The 19,440-nt window shown below is 39.3% G+C and overlaps 2 protein-coding genes across 5 annotated transcripts in view; one reads left to right on the top strand and one right to left on the bottom strand.

Moving 5' to 3' along the window:
* Utx (Utx histone demethylase) overlaps positions 1-11,525 on the bottom strand; it is a 37,980-nt gene extending 26,455 nt beyond the window's left edge. Inside the window, exons 1-4 of one of the 3 annotated variants that reach the window (XM_028308525.1) lie at positions 11,282-11,525; positions 10,613-10,718; positions 10,173-10,281; positions 8,922-9,030 (exon numbers count right to left, since the gene is read on the bottom strand). In XM_028308525.1, the coding sequence (XP_028164326.1) occupies positions 8,922-9,030; positions 10,173-10,281; positions 10,613-10,718; positions 11,282-11,346 (389 nt within the window). In that variant the 5' untranslated portion in view covers positions 11,347-11,525. Of the gene's footprint in view, positions 1-823; positions 1,120-8,921; positions 9,031-10,172; positions 10,282-10,612; positions 10,719-11,281 lie in introns of those variants that run through there. The other 2 variants (XM_028308523.1, XM_028308526.1) reach the window with 2 other exon arrangements.
* A 407-nt stretch (positions 11,526-11,932) lies between these two features.
* LOC114355578 (dual specificity protein phosphatase 13) lies at positions 11,933-19,157 on the top strand. 2 transcript variants are annotated; one of them, XM_028308514.1, is made up of 5 exons: positions 11,933-12,088; positions 15,115-15,192; positions 16,492-16,622; positions 17,093-17,319; positions 17,818-19,157. In XM_028308514.1, exons 1-5 carry the CDS (start codon positions 12,071-12,073, stop codon positions 18,015-18,017), a joined length of 654 nt encoding a protein of 217 aa, XP_028164315.1. In that variant the 5' UTR covers positions 11,933-12,070; the 3' UTR covers positions 18,018-19,157. The 2 variants fall into 2 exon arrangements, with proteins under 2 accessions (XP_028164315.1, XP_028164316.1); XM_028308515.1 differs by lacking the exon at positions 15,115-15,192.
* The last annotated feature ends 283 nt before the right edge of the window (positions 19,158-19,440 follow it).

The raw sequence follows: 19,440 nt of genomic DNA on the forward strand, positions 1-19,440 counted from the left end.
GCGTTACTTACTTTCTACTCAAAGCAAAGGGCCAAAATGATGTCGGCTGTCGATCATTTTTAAAAAGTTTGCCGACTTTCTAATTTCTTGTCTCGATATTGTCACCGATTGTATTGTGCAGTGTGCACCAACATAACGATCTTCATAATTAGATTACAAAGGGACTCGAGAAGGTCTAATCTAATTAGCCGAATGTTAAGGTTTAGATGAAATCCGGTTTAAAAACTTGTAGATATAGGCAACTACTACAGGCTAGGCAAGTATTAAGATTGTACCGTTATGTTAGTAGGTACTCGCAAGGTAAGTAGGTACGTGGTTGATTTAACAACGAGTCTATGCAACAGACATTAGCGGTGCATGAAATGCGCTAGCCATGGCTAGCGAAGGGAGAGGCGAGGGGCATCGCGTGCGCCGCGGCCGCGACCACACTCCACCGACCTACATTTTATGCGGCGACGAGCTCATTAGTAGGTACTAGCAGCCGCACACGCACCGTCCGCCCTCGCCCACACTACCCCCATGTCGACCATGTCATAATAACTTCCTTTTGAATTCGCGCGGTGAATGGGACGGGCCGCGATCGCCGACTACCTGCGAAAACACTGCAAAAAACATGCATGCACAAATAAAAACGCAACCTCTCGACGGGACCAGCCACGGAGTCCGGAGTCGTCGACATAGGTGTCTGCATTTCGGAAACAAAACACAATAGAAAGAGTCGCGTGCGAACGCGATGCAGGGATACGGGCGGCAGGTTGATAGAGAGAGGCGGCACGAGGGCCGACGTAAACAAACCGCGATCGGGAGCTTCGACCGCACTCACCATTTCGGGGATCCTCAGCTCCGAGGGTAAAACTGGCCGCCCGTCGAGCGGCCCACGTAGTGAAGAGCGGGGACGTCGTTACAGAAAACAGCACAAGCACTCAAAATTCACAGGTTGGTCCAGAGCAAACACTCCGCACGACACACGACAGATCCCGTCCTACACTACGTTCGCGGCTCGCGCCGATGCAGTTTACGTCACCGCATCCCGCTCCCGACTGGCTGAGCGCGGCGCGAGCGAGCGACGACCTCGCGCTGCAGCGTGCACCGTCCCGCGCCCCCCGCGTGCCCTGCGGCCCTACCGCGCCCCGCCCCCCGCTCGTCCTACGTCCGGTGAATCACGAATGTCGACACGACGACCCACGAAACGAACGCTTTCGGCCCAACTCCGACCAAAATTATTTAACTGAGGTAAGGTACCTCCCATACCAAGAGACGATCCGTCCGGTGTGCGACGATGACGAAACACGGAAAGCTCGTTAACATTCCTATTTGTACCTATTTACATAACGCGGATTTTATTTTTAAACTTGTGACACTAGGTAATTACACATGACTATTGTCTACAAAATAAATGACAAGTTTTTAGTAATAATAACGATTATATTGAATGTTAAATTAAGTTTTATGAAATTTAATAATTAATTAATCGTAATTAAGATAACTAACAAAAAATCATTTTATTACAAAAAAAAACATAAATTAAGCAAACTGATCAAATAAAAATAATAATGAAAAAAAAGTGGACGCCGACTGTGGCTGATCATTTCGCGTGAAATTCATTAATTATTATTATGTTCAATAAACATAGGTTTCGGAATAGGAAATCCAAATTCGTTCAGTAGGTATTTTTTCAGAATAACAAAAATAAAATACAATGTTTAACGTCATCATCAACCATGCTGACATACATACACAAGACAAAATACAATATCATTTGGGAAGTGAAATAAAAAATATATTAACTGGGAACCCTACTACTCAACAAACAAGATCCTCAAAGAAAGAAGATACCTAGATGTGAAAGAAAAAAAAAGGAATATGGAAATAAAGAAATGTCAATAAATAAGCCACCACCTTATTACATCTTGAAGAGTAAAATATGTTTGAAAAACTATCGGGAAAAAAAGTAACAGACAATAAAAGGAGTTTATAAAATACAGAAGTTACAAATATTAAAATAATAATAGAGAAAAAGGAGTTCCACAGCTATTACATTATTATGTAGTAAGTAAGACTGACTGACTGATTGATACTGAAATAATAGAATGAGACCCAGCCTAAACCCTAATTTTTTTGGCTTTTTGATAAAAACCTAATTTTTAGGTATATTTATTTAGCAGCCATATTTCGATAGTCAACCTATAGTAGATTTTTCTAATCATAATAAAATTGGTTTTAGCAAAAACTTGATTAGCGCTCTGATGTTGCGGCCAGTGCCGTATTATCCATAAGGCACTTTAGGCCAGTGCCTAGGGGCCCACTATGGCCAGGGGCCCACTATGACCAGGGGCCCAGCACTCCCGATAAAAAAAAGAAAAAAAAATGTTAAAGATTATTTTTATGCAACAAAACTCAAACCACCTCAAAACTTCGCCTTATTTTGGTTTACACATTCAATCGTCATATTTCGATATTGTGGAACCTAATAAAATTCATTTTCGTGACGTTGGCATTACTGCTTTGGTTTACATAACAGGTCGACGGTCGACGCCCTTCAGAGGCTAAAAAGACTCACTGCGGAGGCTAGGGAGAGGGCTGAGGGTGTGTTGGCTGTATCATTCGATATAGCCAACGCTTTCAATACCATCCCTCATTCCACTATACTCTAGGCACTTCAACATCACAGAGTGCCTCAGTACCTTCGAGCGCTGCTGGCCGATTACTTACGGGACCGCGAAGTCCTGTTTGTTAACAGAGACGGCCAGCTCAAACGGCGCGGTGTAGCCAGCAGGGTTCCGCAGGGTTCGGTGCTCGGTCCCCTCTTGTGGAACCTAGGCTTCAACTGGCTCCTCCGGGGCGTCCTTCTCGCGGGCATTAGTGTCATATTATGCTATGCGGATGACACTCTGGTCACTGCCCGGGGAAGACATTTGGGGCCGCGGCATGGCTGGCGTTAGCGGGCGGCATATTAGTTGCTCGCAGAATACGACTCTTCGGCCTGAAAGTCGCGCTGGAGTAGACTGAGACCCTCTTCTTTCCGGGGCCTCGCCAGCGCGCCCCTCCCGACGCGTTGAGGACGTTAGGGTTGACGTCAAAGGCCAGATGAGATATCTGGGCCTCACGATTTACGGGAGGTGGCATTTTAGCCCGCACTTAAACGGGCTAGCTAGCGCCACGCCTCCTCAAGGCAGCCGGCGCACTGAGTTGGCTCCTCCCGAATTTGGGAGGGCCACAAACGAGGAGCCGTCGACTTTATGCCTGCGTTCTGAGGAGCATGGCGCTGTATGGTGCCCCAGTCTGGGTGGACGCACTCAACAAGAGGGAGAATGCTGCCCTTCTGCGCAGACCCCAGCGGGCCATAGCGCAGAGGGTCGCAAGGACCTACCGCACGGTAGGGCACTCTGCGGCGTGCGTCCTCGCTGGTACTCCTCCTTGGGAGCTAGAAGCTGGGGTCTTGTCTGTCATCTATCACTGGATGGCAGACCAAAAGGCGCGTAGAAGGCGCCCGGCCCCGGAGCGGTGCCGCGCCGTCACGAAGACATGACTCGCGCGCAGTTTAGCCGCCGGACTCTGGACGCTATTGGTCCTGTTCTGGACCAATGGTTGGAACGACCGCACGGGTCCCTCAGGTTCCGTCTGGCGCAGGTGCTGACCGGGCATGGCTTCGGTTCGTACCTGCATATAATCGGGCGAGAGGAATCCCCGTGTGCCACAAATGCGGCGCGGCGGGTGACACGGTGCAGCACACCCTCGCGGTCTGCACAGGCTGGGAAGAGCAGCGCCGTGTCCTCACTGTGGTCGTGGGCCGGGATCTTTCGCTTCCGAGCCTGGTCATTGCCATGCTGGGAAGTGAAGGATGCTGGAAGGCGATCGCCTCCATTTGCGAAGAGGTCATTCTTCAGAAGGAGGCAGTGGAGCGCGAGCGGGAGAACGATCCTCTCGTCTCATCGCTCCGCAGGCGGAGAAGGGGGTAGAGAAGGCGGTTGTACGACCGTTCTACTCTGCCCCCAGGTGGCTGCCAGCAGGCCGGGGGTGCGGGGGCACCCTTGTCACCTTCGTCTGACGGGAACGACTTGGCGTTTTGGGCATTTCCGTCGGACCCCCTCAAGGGGGGCGTGTAGGGTCCGCCGTGTAGGCGAGCTGTCGCTGTAGCGTGGTGTCTCGGAAGTCTAAGGCTACAGCCGAATATTCACGACACCCCCACTCGGCCTACGACGGAACGCCGCGGAGGTTTTAGTGGGTATACCGCGTCCTTTTCCCTTTTTAGGGCGCCGGGAGTCCCACATACCACCCTGTCCCCCGGCAGTAGCAGTCAGCAGAACTGTATCATAGGGACAAGGACGGGACTATTCCCACCTCTCGTTCCCACCACTGCAACTCCTGTGTAGCCAGGATCTACAGCTTGACCGCCACAAAAACCCAACCAATGAAGGTCAAGTTTGTCCCGGGGGAAAGTTAAACTGTCATTGGACCCGCAACGAAATTAATCAGAAGAAAATAGGAGGAGTTCGAAATTAAGGTTCGACTTCCCTCCATTGCAAAGCGGATGACAGGTGACAAACAAAGGTTTAAAACCTTTAAGAANGTTTTGCTTAGATGTAACACCTTAAACTAGAATAACTATACAACCCATGAACATTTTAACCCAGTATTACATCCGTATCCTTACCGAAAAATCAAATTAAAAACCTTAAAAACCAAAATAATTCCCATACCTACTTGTGAAAAACATAAACTTTACCATAAACAATTACAATACGACTTTCCTTTAAAAACATATTATATCTACATGAATACAATTATTTTTCCGTTTCCAAAGTTCACAACTTGGAAACCGATCCCTCAAAAAAATACATTTTTTGCTCTAAGAGTGATAACCCTCGTGATTCCGTTAACTATAGACGTTTACCTATTAACCAACGTACTAACCAGATTGCTCCACAAACTTTGTAATATCTTTTGTCTACCCAACGAGATCTTAAATTTAAAAAAAATGTACTTACAAAATATAAAAACCAAAGTTGTAAACCAAGCTCGTTCCGCCAAACTAAACTACGGAAAGTCGCGATAAAACCTGTGCAGTGAGATCAATTTTAGTGTCTCCAAAAGAACTGCATTAGTACCCAGCCCGCTACTGTAAGTAACCCATTCTTTATTTACATCAGCAAGAACTTGTTCGTACCAATCTAAACCCGTTAACCTAAATAATCGAACAGTCTTGCCTGTGATAATATTTTCCTTTTTGTTACAGATTCCCTTAGCTCCGAGAGATTCACCGATTATCAAAATCATCTTGTTCCCGATCCCAGGTAAGTCCGTCCCTGTCCCATCGCTATTTCATTTAAAACTTCATCTTTTTTCTACTTCTACATTTTCTTGATACAAATCCTCCTTTCATTAGTATTTCATTCATTCCCTTGTAAATTTCTACCGCTTCTTCTAATTTGTCACAATCTGTCATACGATCATCTAGAAATACTGAATCTTTCATCATCATATCATTTATTGTTATCCCATCCTTTCCTTTACATGAACTGTCGCACATAACCCGTACTCGTGTGCTGTCCCTATCTTCCTGTCTTTTTACCGTGTTCCTATACAACTCTTCACATTTCATTTCTTCCTCATTCATCCACCTTTCATTCCTTTTCTTTTGCGCATTCTTCAATTTCCAAACTCTCTTCAAAGTCTCATTACCCTCAATCAGTGAATGCATCACTACCATGCTATTCGACTGCTTCCTTAAATCAGTTACCGTACCCGAAATTATCCATCCTAAACTGGTAGCTTGTGCAATTATTCCACCCGGTATACTCTTCCTAAACCCCTCTTGCAGAACCTGNTTTAACCTTACACTATGACGTAGACGTAGACTATTCCATGAACCTATGTACAAATGCATAGCCGAAAAGGTATTATTAAATACAGCCAGTTTTGCCAAATAGAACGTGTACATTGCGCGCGCTAGAACGTTAGCCTGACCGCGCTATATCGCCGATTGTGTCGGTCGAATGTGGATAGCTTCATGTCATATAACGCCGGCGCTAACAGTACCCAAAACTCTAACTCTATAACACGGCGATAGGTACACGTTCTATTTGGGAAAGCCCTTAAAAAAGTATGTCAATAGACATGTTGACACCACAGTCAATTGACGTACTTTTTAAAACTGTCAAAACGAAACTCTCCCATAGATTTTGTATGGCACTACAAGCAAGTGACGTCACTATTTTGTCAACTCAATTAAACTACTTTTTTCTTTTACAATGCGACCAAAAATCGTAATTTAATCAATTGACTGGTGATTCAACTTACACTCTCTTACTTTCTTGTCTAAATCCAGTTCCTCAACCTGGATGAGACTATTATAATAACTCTTTTGGCAAATGTGAAGTTTAATTGGTAACTCTTATGTGTGTTATAGAATGCTGTTTGTTTTCCTAACAATAAAATAAAAATAAATACGTTCATTTTGTAGCTGGTGGTCGAGGACGGCGAGTTCCTAGTCCGCGAGAGCACGGGATGCGCCGGGCAATTCGTGCTGACGGGCGCGCGCCGCGGCGTGCACAAACATCTGCTGCTCGTCGACCCCAACGGAGTGGTGAGTGGGATTGATTACGCCTTTGTCTGAGTAGTGTAGTGTCGAAGTAAAGTCGTGTCGATATTCAGTAGTGTCGGAGTAACGTAATGTCAAAGTAACGTTTGTCGAAGTTTATTTAGGTAGCCTTATCTAGGGTGGAATTAGTTAAATGTAGGGACTGATTATCACCTCGGTTGGGGATATAAGAGGTGGTATTTATTGCACTTCGGTGAAGGTTATCTGGGGTGGAATTCGTTCGTATTAAAGTTTCCCTGGGAAGTTCTTGTTTGTTTAAGGCCGGCAATACACGGACCGCTTGAAGCAGTCAGGGTCTACAGCTTCAAGCTGTCGACCGCCCGAATCAGTTGCAACTGCTCGAGCGGTTCGTGTATGTGCGTCCATAGAACTCTGCAGTTCACTGTGCAGTCAACAGCTTGAAGCTGTCGACCCTGACTGCTTCAAGCGGTCCGTGTATTGCCGCTCCTAACTTTGAGGTAAAAAAGACAATGCCGGAAATTGGCGTCTTTTTTTTTTCGCGCGGCCATCGACCAAACTTTGTTTTTTGATTACAAAATAGTGTAATAAATCAAACTTACTATGACATGTATACCTCTAAACTCAGTCTGAACTGAGTTACGAGCATTAGAAGTTTGATGATTTTCATACTAGATTTGGTTTTTGCGCGCAAAGTTTTGTAAGAAATTGCAACAAAATAGTGAGATTGTATGTGTAAACAAACAATNCGTTACAAACGTTATGAAATAGCGTTGCCGCGTTACAAATGTCAATAAATAATACCACCTTATTACATCTTGAAGAGTAAAATATGTTTGAAAAACTATCGGAAAAGAGTAACAGACAAAAAAAAGGAGTTTATAAAATACAGAAGTTACAAATCCCAACTAATCCCAACTAATATTATAAATGCGAAAGTAACTCTGTCTGTCTGTCTGTCTGTTACGCTTTCCCGCTTAAACCTCGCAACCGATTTTGATGAAATTTGGCATAGAGATAGTTTGAGTCCCGGGAAAGAACATAGGATAGTTTTTATCCCGGTTTTTGAAACAGGGACGCGCGCGATAAAGTTTTTCTGTGACAGACAAAATTCCACGCGGGCGAAGCCGCGGGCGGAAAGCTAGTATTAAAATAATAATAGAGAAAAGGGAGTTCCACAGCTATTACATATTATGTAGTAAGTAAGACTGACTGAGTGATTGATACTGAAATAATAGAATGAGACCCGGCCTATAACCTAATTTTTAGGTATATTTTTCTAATCATAAATAAAATTGATTTTCAGCAAAACCTTGATTAGCGCTCTGATGTTGCGGCCGGATCTTAGACTATATCAGCTATAATCAGTAATTGATTTGAAAATATTTTCATGAGCTTTTGAACCGCATAATTGCAAACTTATTTTTAGGCGATTTCGGTTTTCAAGAGTCACTTGTTTGATTCACGTAGACCGGTGGACTATTGTGGTTGAGATTGTGGTGGTGAACGCACTCCTTAGGATGTAAAAAAATATCTTAATGATAATACCTTCAATCGAAAGGTTTAGTTATGAAATGCCGTAATATCACCGCTTTTTGGTAGGAAACCAAATAAATCGAAAACAATACCATGAAGTTTCTTTTCTAAAGTATACTGAAGGGGAAAGTTGTATAATGTGACATAATATTTTCTGTATTCAAAGGAACAAAGTTTCCCGATCTATTTTCGTGTTCTTTTATTGCTTTTTCCCAACTTCCAAATTACCGACTCTAAATCTGATTGGCCCATAGGTTATGTGGGAGACCACGCAAGTATTAAGCAAGATTCGCAATATCAGACAAAATAATAATTAAACTATGTCGTATGCGGACCTTAGCCATCGCAAACAAAAGGAACGAACAAAAGTATGTCTTCCAACTTAGATAAAGTGAAATAAGATATTGGTCCTATAAAAAAATCAACTAGAGCCAAAATTATACATAACGTAACAAACACACAACTGGGGCATTCTGTTATGTTATGTATAATTTTAATTTCAATACTTTAAGTATAATAAGAATGCAACCTTCTCACTGACTGACCACTTCAAATCATATAATTGAGTGGTAAAACTTAACTTGTATACGGCCAATGCGTCATACAGCAAAGCAAATTGAGAAATCAATTGAAAAAGCCGGCGGTCTTGTGATCCTTGACGGAAAATCGGTATTAAAATGGCGCCACCGCCGGCGGTCTTATAGATATTCAAGGGGTTAATAAGTTCCTCATTATCTACATCCCCCTGTATACTTTCAACCTAACAAATTGTAAAAACAGGTTACTAACTTTCATTAAGAAAATTCTTGTATAGTTAAAGACTCACCATTCGAAGGCATTGTAGTGGTAATAACAGAGACCAAGTCCGTACAGAAACAGAGGATCCTTCCAGTTGTCTTGCTCCAGTGCGTAGAACTTCTGGTATGCTGACATAGCTGTGAAACAAATAATCCGTAAGACATGGTTTTTACATTCATAAATACCTACTTACAAATATTATTTCAGAGTGAAGTTAAAGAATTAATAGACATGCCTGTTTTCAGATGGATGACATTCAATAGTAAACTGAAAGTAACATGCTAACATTTTTAGGTGTGTACTGACCAGCGTTGCCAGACGTCCCGATTTTGGCGGGACGTCCCGATTTTTAAATAAAATTTATATGTCCCGCGCGGGACAGGCTCGGTCCCGCTTTTCGGAGAGAGACATTCACTTCACCAGACTATTGTTTGAAACGCCATATTATTCTGAAGAATTTTTTTTTTTCGATTTTGGTTTATTTTTTCTTTTTTTATTCTAAAGACGAATTTAACGATAGAGTAAATCGGATTTAAAATTATTTTTTTGTTAAAATACATTTTTTATGGCTACTTTTGCTATCTATTGTCACGTAAACGTAATTTTAAGTCAAATAAAAAGATAAATATTTGAAAACCTTTGATTGTATACGTTTTTTTACTATGTCCCGCTTTTGACGGAAGAATCCCGCTATTTTCACTCAAAAAGTACCAAAGTCCCGACTTGGCGAAAAAAAAAAACTGGCAAAGCTGGTACTGACAGCAAAACTTAAATAAGTCTTTGTTTTCACTAACTGAACACTGAAGTTTAAAAATGTTAGTTCAGTTAATTTAATACATAATTTCCTCTTTGTAAAAATACTTTGTACCTACATTGAATTACAGTTTTGAATTTGTTCTATGTTTGCATAAAACCTAATAGTTTTAGTGAACATTCATGTCCAGAACATAAAGCCTACATCAATCTGCTGAGAATTTGAATTCACTTGTTCATTAAGCTGTACAATTGGAAAAATAATGTATGTGGATCCAAAACATATGCAGCAAGTAGTCAAAAATCATTACTAAAGTAATAAATAAATGCTTCTTAATTACATTACAGCAAAGTTGAGTTTCATTAATCAAGAACTGAAAGTAACAGAAAAGTGTTGTATTTAAAATTATGATTGTTTCAAATACATAGGTAATTTGTTCATTTTAGGTATTATTACATGTCAGTCAACTGCAACACTTTTGTTAGAGTGTGTAGTATTGTTAAGTCAAGAAAATAAAAAAGACACCTTTAGCATAATCTTCCAGTAGAAGATGGAAGTGTCCCAGTTTGCAATAAGTCTTAGGATCAATGCAGATGTCCCGCCTGGCTCCTGGGGAACATGCTCGCTCTTCTTCCTGAAAAAATAAAGTACACACTGTATTAAGGAAAGCATTTAGATATTATCTTTAGAAAAACAGTAGTAGGTTGTATTGGATTGGAGTATTTATGCAAATTAAAAATAAATTTTTTGGTTAAAAATAAAAATACATTTATATGATGAAATGATCTCATTTAGGTACCACTTTTAAGTAAAAAAGTTATATATTCGTGTATTTCTTTTTATCTACAATGAATGATAGGACATGTATATTGTATACAGAGTTTTAGTTTGAAGTGGTACAAAACCGAATCACCATCTTTCAAGATCTTTCATTTATTATTATAATTGAATACAAAACTAAATACCTTGACTTGAACAAGCATGCCTTCCAGATACTTGACTGCTTTAAGCACCAGAGCTCGAGTGCGGCCATGTTCATTCCCACGGAGTTTCAGGAACCCAAATTGGCGGCTGTAATCAAGTAAAATTGTGAATGAGAAATAATGAGAATTTGTCATCATTAGGTTCAGTTGACAACACATCAAACTATACATGTTTGCTGGAAAATTTAAAAAACAACATAAACACCAGTGTTTAGCTTAATGAATTCTACAGGGTGTTAGGTATAATGCTACTGTATTATCTCATTAATACTACTTGTGAATCCCTACTTAGTTATGGAAGTATTTGTTGATGTAGGAGCAATGTCAAAGTCAGGTCATGCGTGAAGTCATAGCCTTTTTAATAATACGTAAGGCAACTGAAGCTTTACTTTATCACACTTACACAAGTCAGATAAACAATTTAACTCTTTACTCCGGCATTCCACCTAGTAATTATTATTACTGGCTACTAACTAGACGCCTTTTTGATGCAGTTACAAGGGCCCAGGCTAACTACTGTCTTCAGGCATGAACACATTAGAAACTATCTATACATCTGTTGAATTAAGAAGAACACGGAATGATAGTTTAATTAACTTCGGTATGTGTTTGAAGATTTAATAAAAGTTATTGCCTGTATTTTCAACGTACCTGTCAAGTTCCGACAAAACTTGCAATTCTTGCGAGGTTAGATGCAACTCTTCTTTCTCATCCATGATTGAGAGATACAACAGATTAATACCGATAATTATCAGACACTTAAATAAGGCATATTTGAATAATTTGGAGCTCTATGTATTTAGTAACATTTCTTATTTTCTATGTTTGTAACTTGTAAAACAAAATGACAACTGACGACAACACTCCCACCATGTCATTTTTCTTGACATTTGACCACAGTCAAGATAGACAAATTTAACTCTATGCCATCCGAGCTTGCACAGATAAAATAATAGGGGCAAAATCAAGCACTCGATTTAAAAGGAAAGGCGCTAGTGGATCTTTGAAATTATTGTCTTTCGGCTTCGTTCGAGGGCTAGGAAGAAACCCAAAACTTTTGGCAGAAGCATGCTCTTTTATTTAATGTACGGGGTCACACACAGATCTAATTTAATTTGTTTTAACCTAAAACAAATATCCAACAGGAGGATCTTACTCGCTCAGTATGCGCTCAGTGCTGCAGTGGCGCTAACTGGTAAGCGTAATATGATAACCCCTAAATACTCAGAATCGACACGGTTCGATTTAAATTTAATTTGGTAGTAGCTGTAACATCACTAGTCTTGTCATTTCAGGCTGGTGGACTGTCATGGTGGCGCGTAGTTTGTTAAATTTTTAGCGGCTGTGTACAGTGTCGACATTAATATTTTGAAATAATTAATTAAATATACTTGTTTTTCTTTAAAGTCTGAGTGTTAATAAAAACACCAATCAAACAAAATGAGTTACAGGGATTCTGTAAGTAGATAAAGACGCTTTCTTAATTTTAGAGCATTTAATTTTGTTATTTTTTCATTTATATTAGTTCTTGAAAATACTTTTGTTAATTTTTGCCTAAATTTGGCATTCGCGTTCATAATGTAATATTACTGAGTAATATTTATAGAACAGTATCGAATTTGCAAAAGTTATTTTCGTTGAATATTATTCATAGGCTCAAGGTCATTCGTTTGTTCCACCTACACATTATTTACTACGACGTAAGAAAAGTAAAGAAAATATGTGTCGTACGTATTATGTACGTTCGCATTGATTTCATGAAAAAGTTAAATGGGTGTTTCTCTGCTATTTGGAAAATCGTCCATACAAGACTGTCCTGAAGTAATTGTTATTAAATGTTGAGAAATTTTGTTAACGAAATTCAGGGCAATAGTAATTTAAATACATATCTAAAAAAAGCCCACACATTTTCCCCTTAGTTTTTGAGTTATTGGCGATTTTTCGCAAAATTGCGACAGGGGACTGTTGCAACCACCCAGGGGAATGTATTATGGACAAAAACAATTAGTATTTTTCTTTGAGTAAACAAACTCTTTATTTTTCTTTGCCATTATAAAAATATGTAAGTTTTTGAAACAAAAAATATTATTATTAAAACAAATATTACTAATTTATAATGACTTTTCTTAAGCCTAATAACAGTAGCATTAAACTTAACTAACAATTAAGTTTTAAGACTTAAATTGTATGACACTAAAGTCAGTCTTTATAATAATCAAAAATGTAGTATCCTGCCTTTTAAAACAGAACCAAAAAATACAAAAAGTAATAAACTAAAAACATTATTACTGCTAATTTTTGTTTTTTGACCCCGTTTCTGGTAAATGTAATATTGAAACGCTATTCTTGTTATTTCGTGTTGGGTCAGATGATCTTAAAGGCGCCTGATGTTCTTCTGCGAAATCTTCTGAATCAGATGTAGGTATTTTCCCTTCCGAAATTATTTGTTCATTATCATCATCATCATTTCAGTCATAGGACGTCCACTGCTGAACATAGGCCTCCCTCAAAGACTTCCATGTTGATCGATTCGTAGCGGCCTGCGTCCAGCGCCTTCCTACTACCTTTATAATGTCGTCGGTCCACCTTGTGTACCGTAAAACGCAGCGTGGGACGTCCACGCGGCCTCCACTACAGAACCTTGCTGCCGATGGGCCATCAGTTCTGCGTACTATGTGCCTTCCTATTGCCACTTCAGCTTGCTAATCCGTCGGGCTAAGTCACCGACTTTAGTTCGTTTACGGATCTCCTCATTTCTGATTCGATCTCGTAAAGAAACACAAATTATTTGTTATGTCTTCATGACTTTCTTTTTTGCACGAAACTTAGCACAGTGCTCCCTCCAAACCTTTTTTACAGCCTTATGCTCACGACAACTCATATCTTTAACTGATTTTATTTAAAGTTTTTCTTTTTTCTTCTTTTTTTCAATTTTTCTTTTAGGGTAATGTTTCAAGTCGATGATATCATAATTGCACAGCTATACGTTTTTGTTCTAGAAATTCTTCTCATGTTTCGCGTAGCTTCTTTTTCGGTGAAATTTTGAGATAATACCTACTAAAAAGACGTTATTTTAGTGGTCAAAACCTAGGAAAACAGTAGTATGAACAGTCCCCTGTGGTATGAACAGTACCCTGTGCTATGAAATGACAGGGGAATGTTCGCCAGGGGAATGTTATTTTTACGTGAATACTTCATAAAACAATATCATTTAAAAACATTAAAATAAACGCAACTTATGTGGCTACATACTAGAAGATTAATTAATTTAAACAAATTGTCGTTATTAAAACTCTTAAAATAGTAAAAAAAAGGCTCACCAGGGGAATGTTTTCACTGACGGCCGAGACGCGTGGTTCACCAGATGACGCAGTAGTAGCATTAAACAAAATAGCGGCTGCCCACTAGCTACACAACTGAACAACCTTAACACCTATTGCGTTCCGTTTTGCGATCTAAGTGCTTTGCGCCAAAACTAAATATGACTTTAAACCGGTTTTAAAATTTTAACAGGGGAATGTTTTAATAATTTGAGGACAGCATTCTCAGAAGGATATTTTGATTAAAATTATATTGTAAACATTGTTTGTGATGTATTAAGATGCTAACTGTTATTGTTAATGTATTTGGATATTTTTTATTCAAATATCAACAGCAATATAATAAACATTTGTAACAATATGTGTAATTCTGGAAAAGGGACGTACCAGGGGACTGTGATTTGAGACGTTTGAGGTTATTTATTCGAAATATTCCATGATTAAATTACTAAATATGCTATGTCATGCTAAGAATACCTAATTCTATGTCGGTATTGATACAAAAACCTGAGAAATTTTAAGGTTTACTACATAAATTTAGCTTGGGACAGCGATTTTCCATTTAGTGGAGAAATGCCCAAATACAGTCTCTAGTAAATATTTTCTTTGAGATCTAATTAATAATTCATTTAACTACTTTTTTAATAATTTTATTAATTAATCTGTAATCAACCGCATTCAGGCACCGAAATCTTTGAAGCCTTGTAATATAATTATCTATTCACCAGGTCAATGGTATTTTTTGGTTGATTGCCAAAACATCAAGGCATCTTGTAAGAGTTAATGTAAACTTTTACTTTTTGTATTACATTGATTAAAAATATTGTTGTATTAATAATTATTCATTTCATTTATGTAATAATTATTTAGGTTTGATCACCAGTAAAATAATAATAATACCTATTTCATGTTTATTATTGAAATAAGTCGAATGAATTTTCGCTATCTGCTTTTCATTGAGCTTATTCTAACTAGCATATTTTTTTTGCGTATGATGCTTAAACTTTTCAATGGATGACAACATTTGTCCTGTTGTGGCTTCTATTAATGGGGTGTGACTGGAATAATGAATGGGATAATTAATTAAATGTATGAAAATAAAACGAATAACTTCGTAATCATGTTGAAGCTTCTGACTACATCTAATCAATGTCTTATCTGCAGTACTCACTATTCCCAAGATCCTATTCATACTGCGCAGCTAATGAGCAGCGCGTAGGATCTTACCTAAGGACCCTAATGGTATTTATCACATTCACGGTGCTGTAATTTTTGCTTGAGCTGTATGTAAACCCATACTAACCCAAATCTCATAAATGTACGTACATATTTAGTGCTTAACTTTTCGTAAAATTATATGTATAAATAAAAATTTCTTGTTTCTCTCAGAGCAATCACTTGAAATACCCAATTATATATGGTCCTCCATGCCGTGATTATCAACAGGAGAGATAAAAATAATCTTAATATTTCCACCACAATAATTATTGGTTTAGTTAAACAGTGTTGTCAGATAACAGGCTCAATTAGCAAATCTTAATAATAAGATTATATTTTAAAGTAGCAATTAATACAACGAAAACAACACTTGTTTCATATCATTGTGGACTATTATCAGTTAGGTACTTGAAAGTCTTGTATATTCTTTAAAGTGCACATACTTGCAGCACAGATAATAATTCTGAACCTTGTTTAAAATAAAAAATATGTTTTTATTTTTTGAGGCATAGTTCATGTAAAGCAATGAAACGTCCCTTTATCAAACAATTTTCCGTTCTAATGCACAGCCTGTTCAGTGGCCGAGTTTTACCACAGCCGGCTGTTTAAGAATTTGAATTAGCCAAGCTCTGTAGGGTGTAGGCTTTCCAAGCCATCAGTCACGATTGGACCGTTTTTCCAGAAACGTATACAACCTACGCTACTTCTGTGTACCATTTAAAGCATAGAGTTATTAATAACTCTATGGTTTAAAGAGATAAATCAGCGATATTTATTCAGAGCTGCAGTTAAAAAGACGCCAAAGACAGAAACCTATCGTACCTACCTACATCATGCTAAAGTTGCACCTTTACTAAACTAAGCTGGTAGTGGTGATACTCGGCGCGACTAGTAATCAAAAGTAAATCGCAGCACTTAGTGCGTCTATTCTGTCAATAGGGGGCTTCTATTAACGGAAGCAGCACATAATAAAAATAGATGGACAAGTCTCACGAAATAAATCGATTTCTTAAATATTATGTCGATGATAAATTAACTTTGTACTATAGTATAATTGCACAGATTTGCCTATTTGCATTGGAACTAATACCATACTGGCAAATGTAATTATATTGTAAATGATTCTTATCATAAACTAACAACCACTTATCTATTTGCACTTTTGCAGTGATATTTGTAGAATTATTTGTAAAATGACACCCAGTAGTACTCTGAGAATCACTGGTGTTATAGCATGTACTAACTGTCTGGTTTTTGTGCATTGTCTTTTGGAGAATGGGTCAAGGATTGTGTGGTTGCCTGACGTGTAGACCGCGTTCGCAGAGTTTCGGGTCGACGCCTTCTTCGGTGCTGAGCTCATTGTCGTCGTTCCGGTCGAGGCCCTTCGCTGACATCTCATACAACCCGACGCCCGACGTGAATGAGGTCTACCCGGGTTTATATGTCGGCGATGCGTAAGTATGCTATTTGAATACTTACCTACCTGCATGAGATTTACAAGCGAGATTCAATGACATGGTCGCAATAATTGAGTTAGCTGGCATTTTTCTTACATGTCGCGGTTACAATTCCAACGCCTAATAGAATGTTTAATACCAATTAAAATAGGGCCCAACTATTTGGCACAGGCTAAGGGTGCCCTAGCCAACATTCGATTAAAGCTTAATAGGGTTTGTTAACATCCAAACAATTTGAATTTATGTCAAGGTTTATGTTAAATAGTACTCGTATTTTCATTATTTTATGGTTAAGCTTAATTGTATGATGAAGGTTTTAGATTAGTTTAAAAGTTAGCCTACCATTTTTATTTTCTGCTATTTATCTAGACAAAGCGAAGCATGTAACGCGTAGTAAGTCTTTGAATACACCCGTAAGCTTTTAAAATTGTGCCACCATAATTTGCAAAAGTTTCTCTGTCATACAGAGTGGCGGCCAAAGATAAGGCATTTTTGCGCCGAATGCGGATCAACTACGTGCTCAACACGGCCGAGGGGAAGCGCTACACGCAGGTGGACACCGACCACCTGTACTACCGCGACTGCCCCGGCCTCCGGTACAAAGGCTTCCAGCTCATGGATCTGCCCACGACCGATATATCGAAATACTTCCATATCGCCGCCAACTTTATCGACGAAGGGGTCTCTAGCGGAGGTACGTTCATCGTTCATCATCATCATCATCATCATCATCATCATCTCAGCCATAGGACGTCCACTGCTGAACATTGGCCTCCTCCAATGCTTTCCATGTTGATCGATTGGTAGCGGCCTGCGTCCAGCGCTTCCCTGCTACCTTTACGATGTCGTCGGTCCACCTTGTAGGTGGACGTCACACGCTGCGTTTTCCGGTACGCGGCCTCCATTCCAGAACCCTTCTGCCCCATTGGCCGTCAGTTCTACGTACTATGTGCCCTGCCCATTGCAACTTCAGCTTGCTAATCCGTCGGGCTATGTCGGCGACTTTATCGTTCCAATAAACTAAAAAAACTTCAATGTTTCCAGTATTTTATACTCGTTTAGTTTTCTTCCATCAAGTTATATTTGAATTTTATACGTTACACTGAAAAGTTTACGACAATCGTGCAACACGCGATGCTGTGCTGCATAATATTTTTCTACTTTGTCAGGGCAACGTAACGTTCGCTTTCAGGTCGCGTTCTGGTTCACTGCCTGATGGGGGTGTCCCGGTCGGCCACGTGCGCGCTGGCCTTCCTGATGATCAAGCGCGGCATGTCGCTGACCGAGGCGCTGGCCACGGTGCGCTCGCGGCGCGACATCCACCCCAACGAGGGCTTCCTCCGCCAGCTGCAGCTGCTGGACCGAGAACTCCGCGTGTCCCGCATCCGCTGACCTCACACCCCCCTGCAGCCCCGCTACAGTTTCTCCTTCGAAATTGGATACGGTCGGAATCGGGTGCGCAGTCTGGATCGCGCGTACTCGAGTCGCTACTGACCGGTGCGGTGACTCATTCTCTTTTGACCGCGTCTAATTTTAACATAACTGTTGGGCTCCAATGAAAGAACGTTATTTCGATGACTTTTTAACATAACCTTGGCCATAAACCTAGTGGACGATATTTCGTGTTTATGTCCAAAGATTATTTTTAAATATTTACGAATAAATTGGATATAGGCAAATATTGATTAATATAAATAATATTCTGAACAAATACATATATTTTATGAAATATTTGAAACAAATAATTTACAATATACCGACAAACACGTAACTGTCTTCAAATGAGTTGTCTAAGAATGTGTATTTTTAAACATAGAAAATTGGATACTTACTGATAGTTCTGAATGAATTCTATATTCTCGTGTGCCATTTTGTTTTGTTGAATTCTATATTCTTGTAAGACAAAACGGGTGTTTATCTTGAACTTGTTAGTAATAGTATTAAGCGAAGTTAAGTCCATTTAATAGGTAATTTAAGATGTTAAAGCTTTTAGTGGATAATTGAAATCTCTTAACTATAGTACAATTCTCTAGCCTTATAGTCATGTGATGACTTGTATCATGTTTCTGTCTGTAATCTTCGGTCAAGGTGTGTAGAGTAGAATTGTTTTAAGTTGTTTTACGAAGACTGGTACGATAATGGTTATGGCACTTGTTAGCTGTTTCGTTCGGTAGTGGTACGCTTAGCATTTGTGTCATTGCCGCGCACGTGTGGCGAGTGCGCGGGCGCACGCCTGGTCTGGCGTCTGCCAACATGTGATATTTGGCTGCACATTTGTGTCACTATTCAAAATATTTCATTGTGAGAATATACTTTAATATCATTTCTCTCACCACGAATCAAACAATTACCCTGTCTGTTAATACATAGTAAGAAACTTGGCAGAGAACATTTATTAAATATGTTAAATCAAATCAGAAGATAAAACTTTGAATCATTATTTTTTTATAGTGATACTGTGATCATTAAAAGCTAGTCTGCGTGTAAGTGCAATATTTAGATGTGATAAGTACCAAAGGAAGCAAATATTGTGATATAAATGNTATAGCTAAATGGATGATTAGGTCAACATATTAGAAGGTTTATTAACGATTATTTGATGTGATCATGCTTTTATTGAATGCTATATTTTTCAAAGATATTTATTAAATGCAATAGATATTAAGCTAAATCATATTTTATTTATACATGTTACAGTAGATTAAGTAAGGTGTGTCCTAGATAATTACTTACCTATGTTTCGATAAAATAGTTTAAACCGATCAGTTGTTAATATCATAAACTTTGTTGTAGAAATCGATGAGAAAGAAATAAA

This window comes from Ostrinia furnacalis, unplaced genomic scaffold, assembly GCF_004193835.3.
Source record: "Ostrinia furnacalis isolate ACB-3 unplaced genomic scaffold, ASM419383v2 OfSCF2422, whole genome shotgun sequence".
Lineage (NCBI taxonomy): Eukaryota > Metazoa > Arthropoda > Insecta > Lepidoptera > Crambidae > Ostrinia > Ostrinia furnacalis.

Coding starts and splice junctions, on each gene's coding strand:
- LOC114355578 (XM_028308514.1), top strand. Junction 15,193..16,491: donor CTTACCTAAGGACCCTAATG/GTATTTATCACA, acceptor CCGCGTTCGCAG/AGTTTCGGGTCGACGCCTTC. Junction 17,320..17,817: donor CGAAGGGGTCTCTAGCGGAG/GTACGTTCATCG, acceptor GTTCGCTTTCAG/GTCGCGTTCTGGTTCACTGC.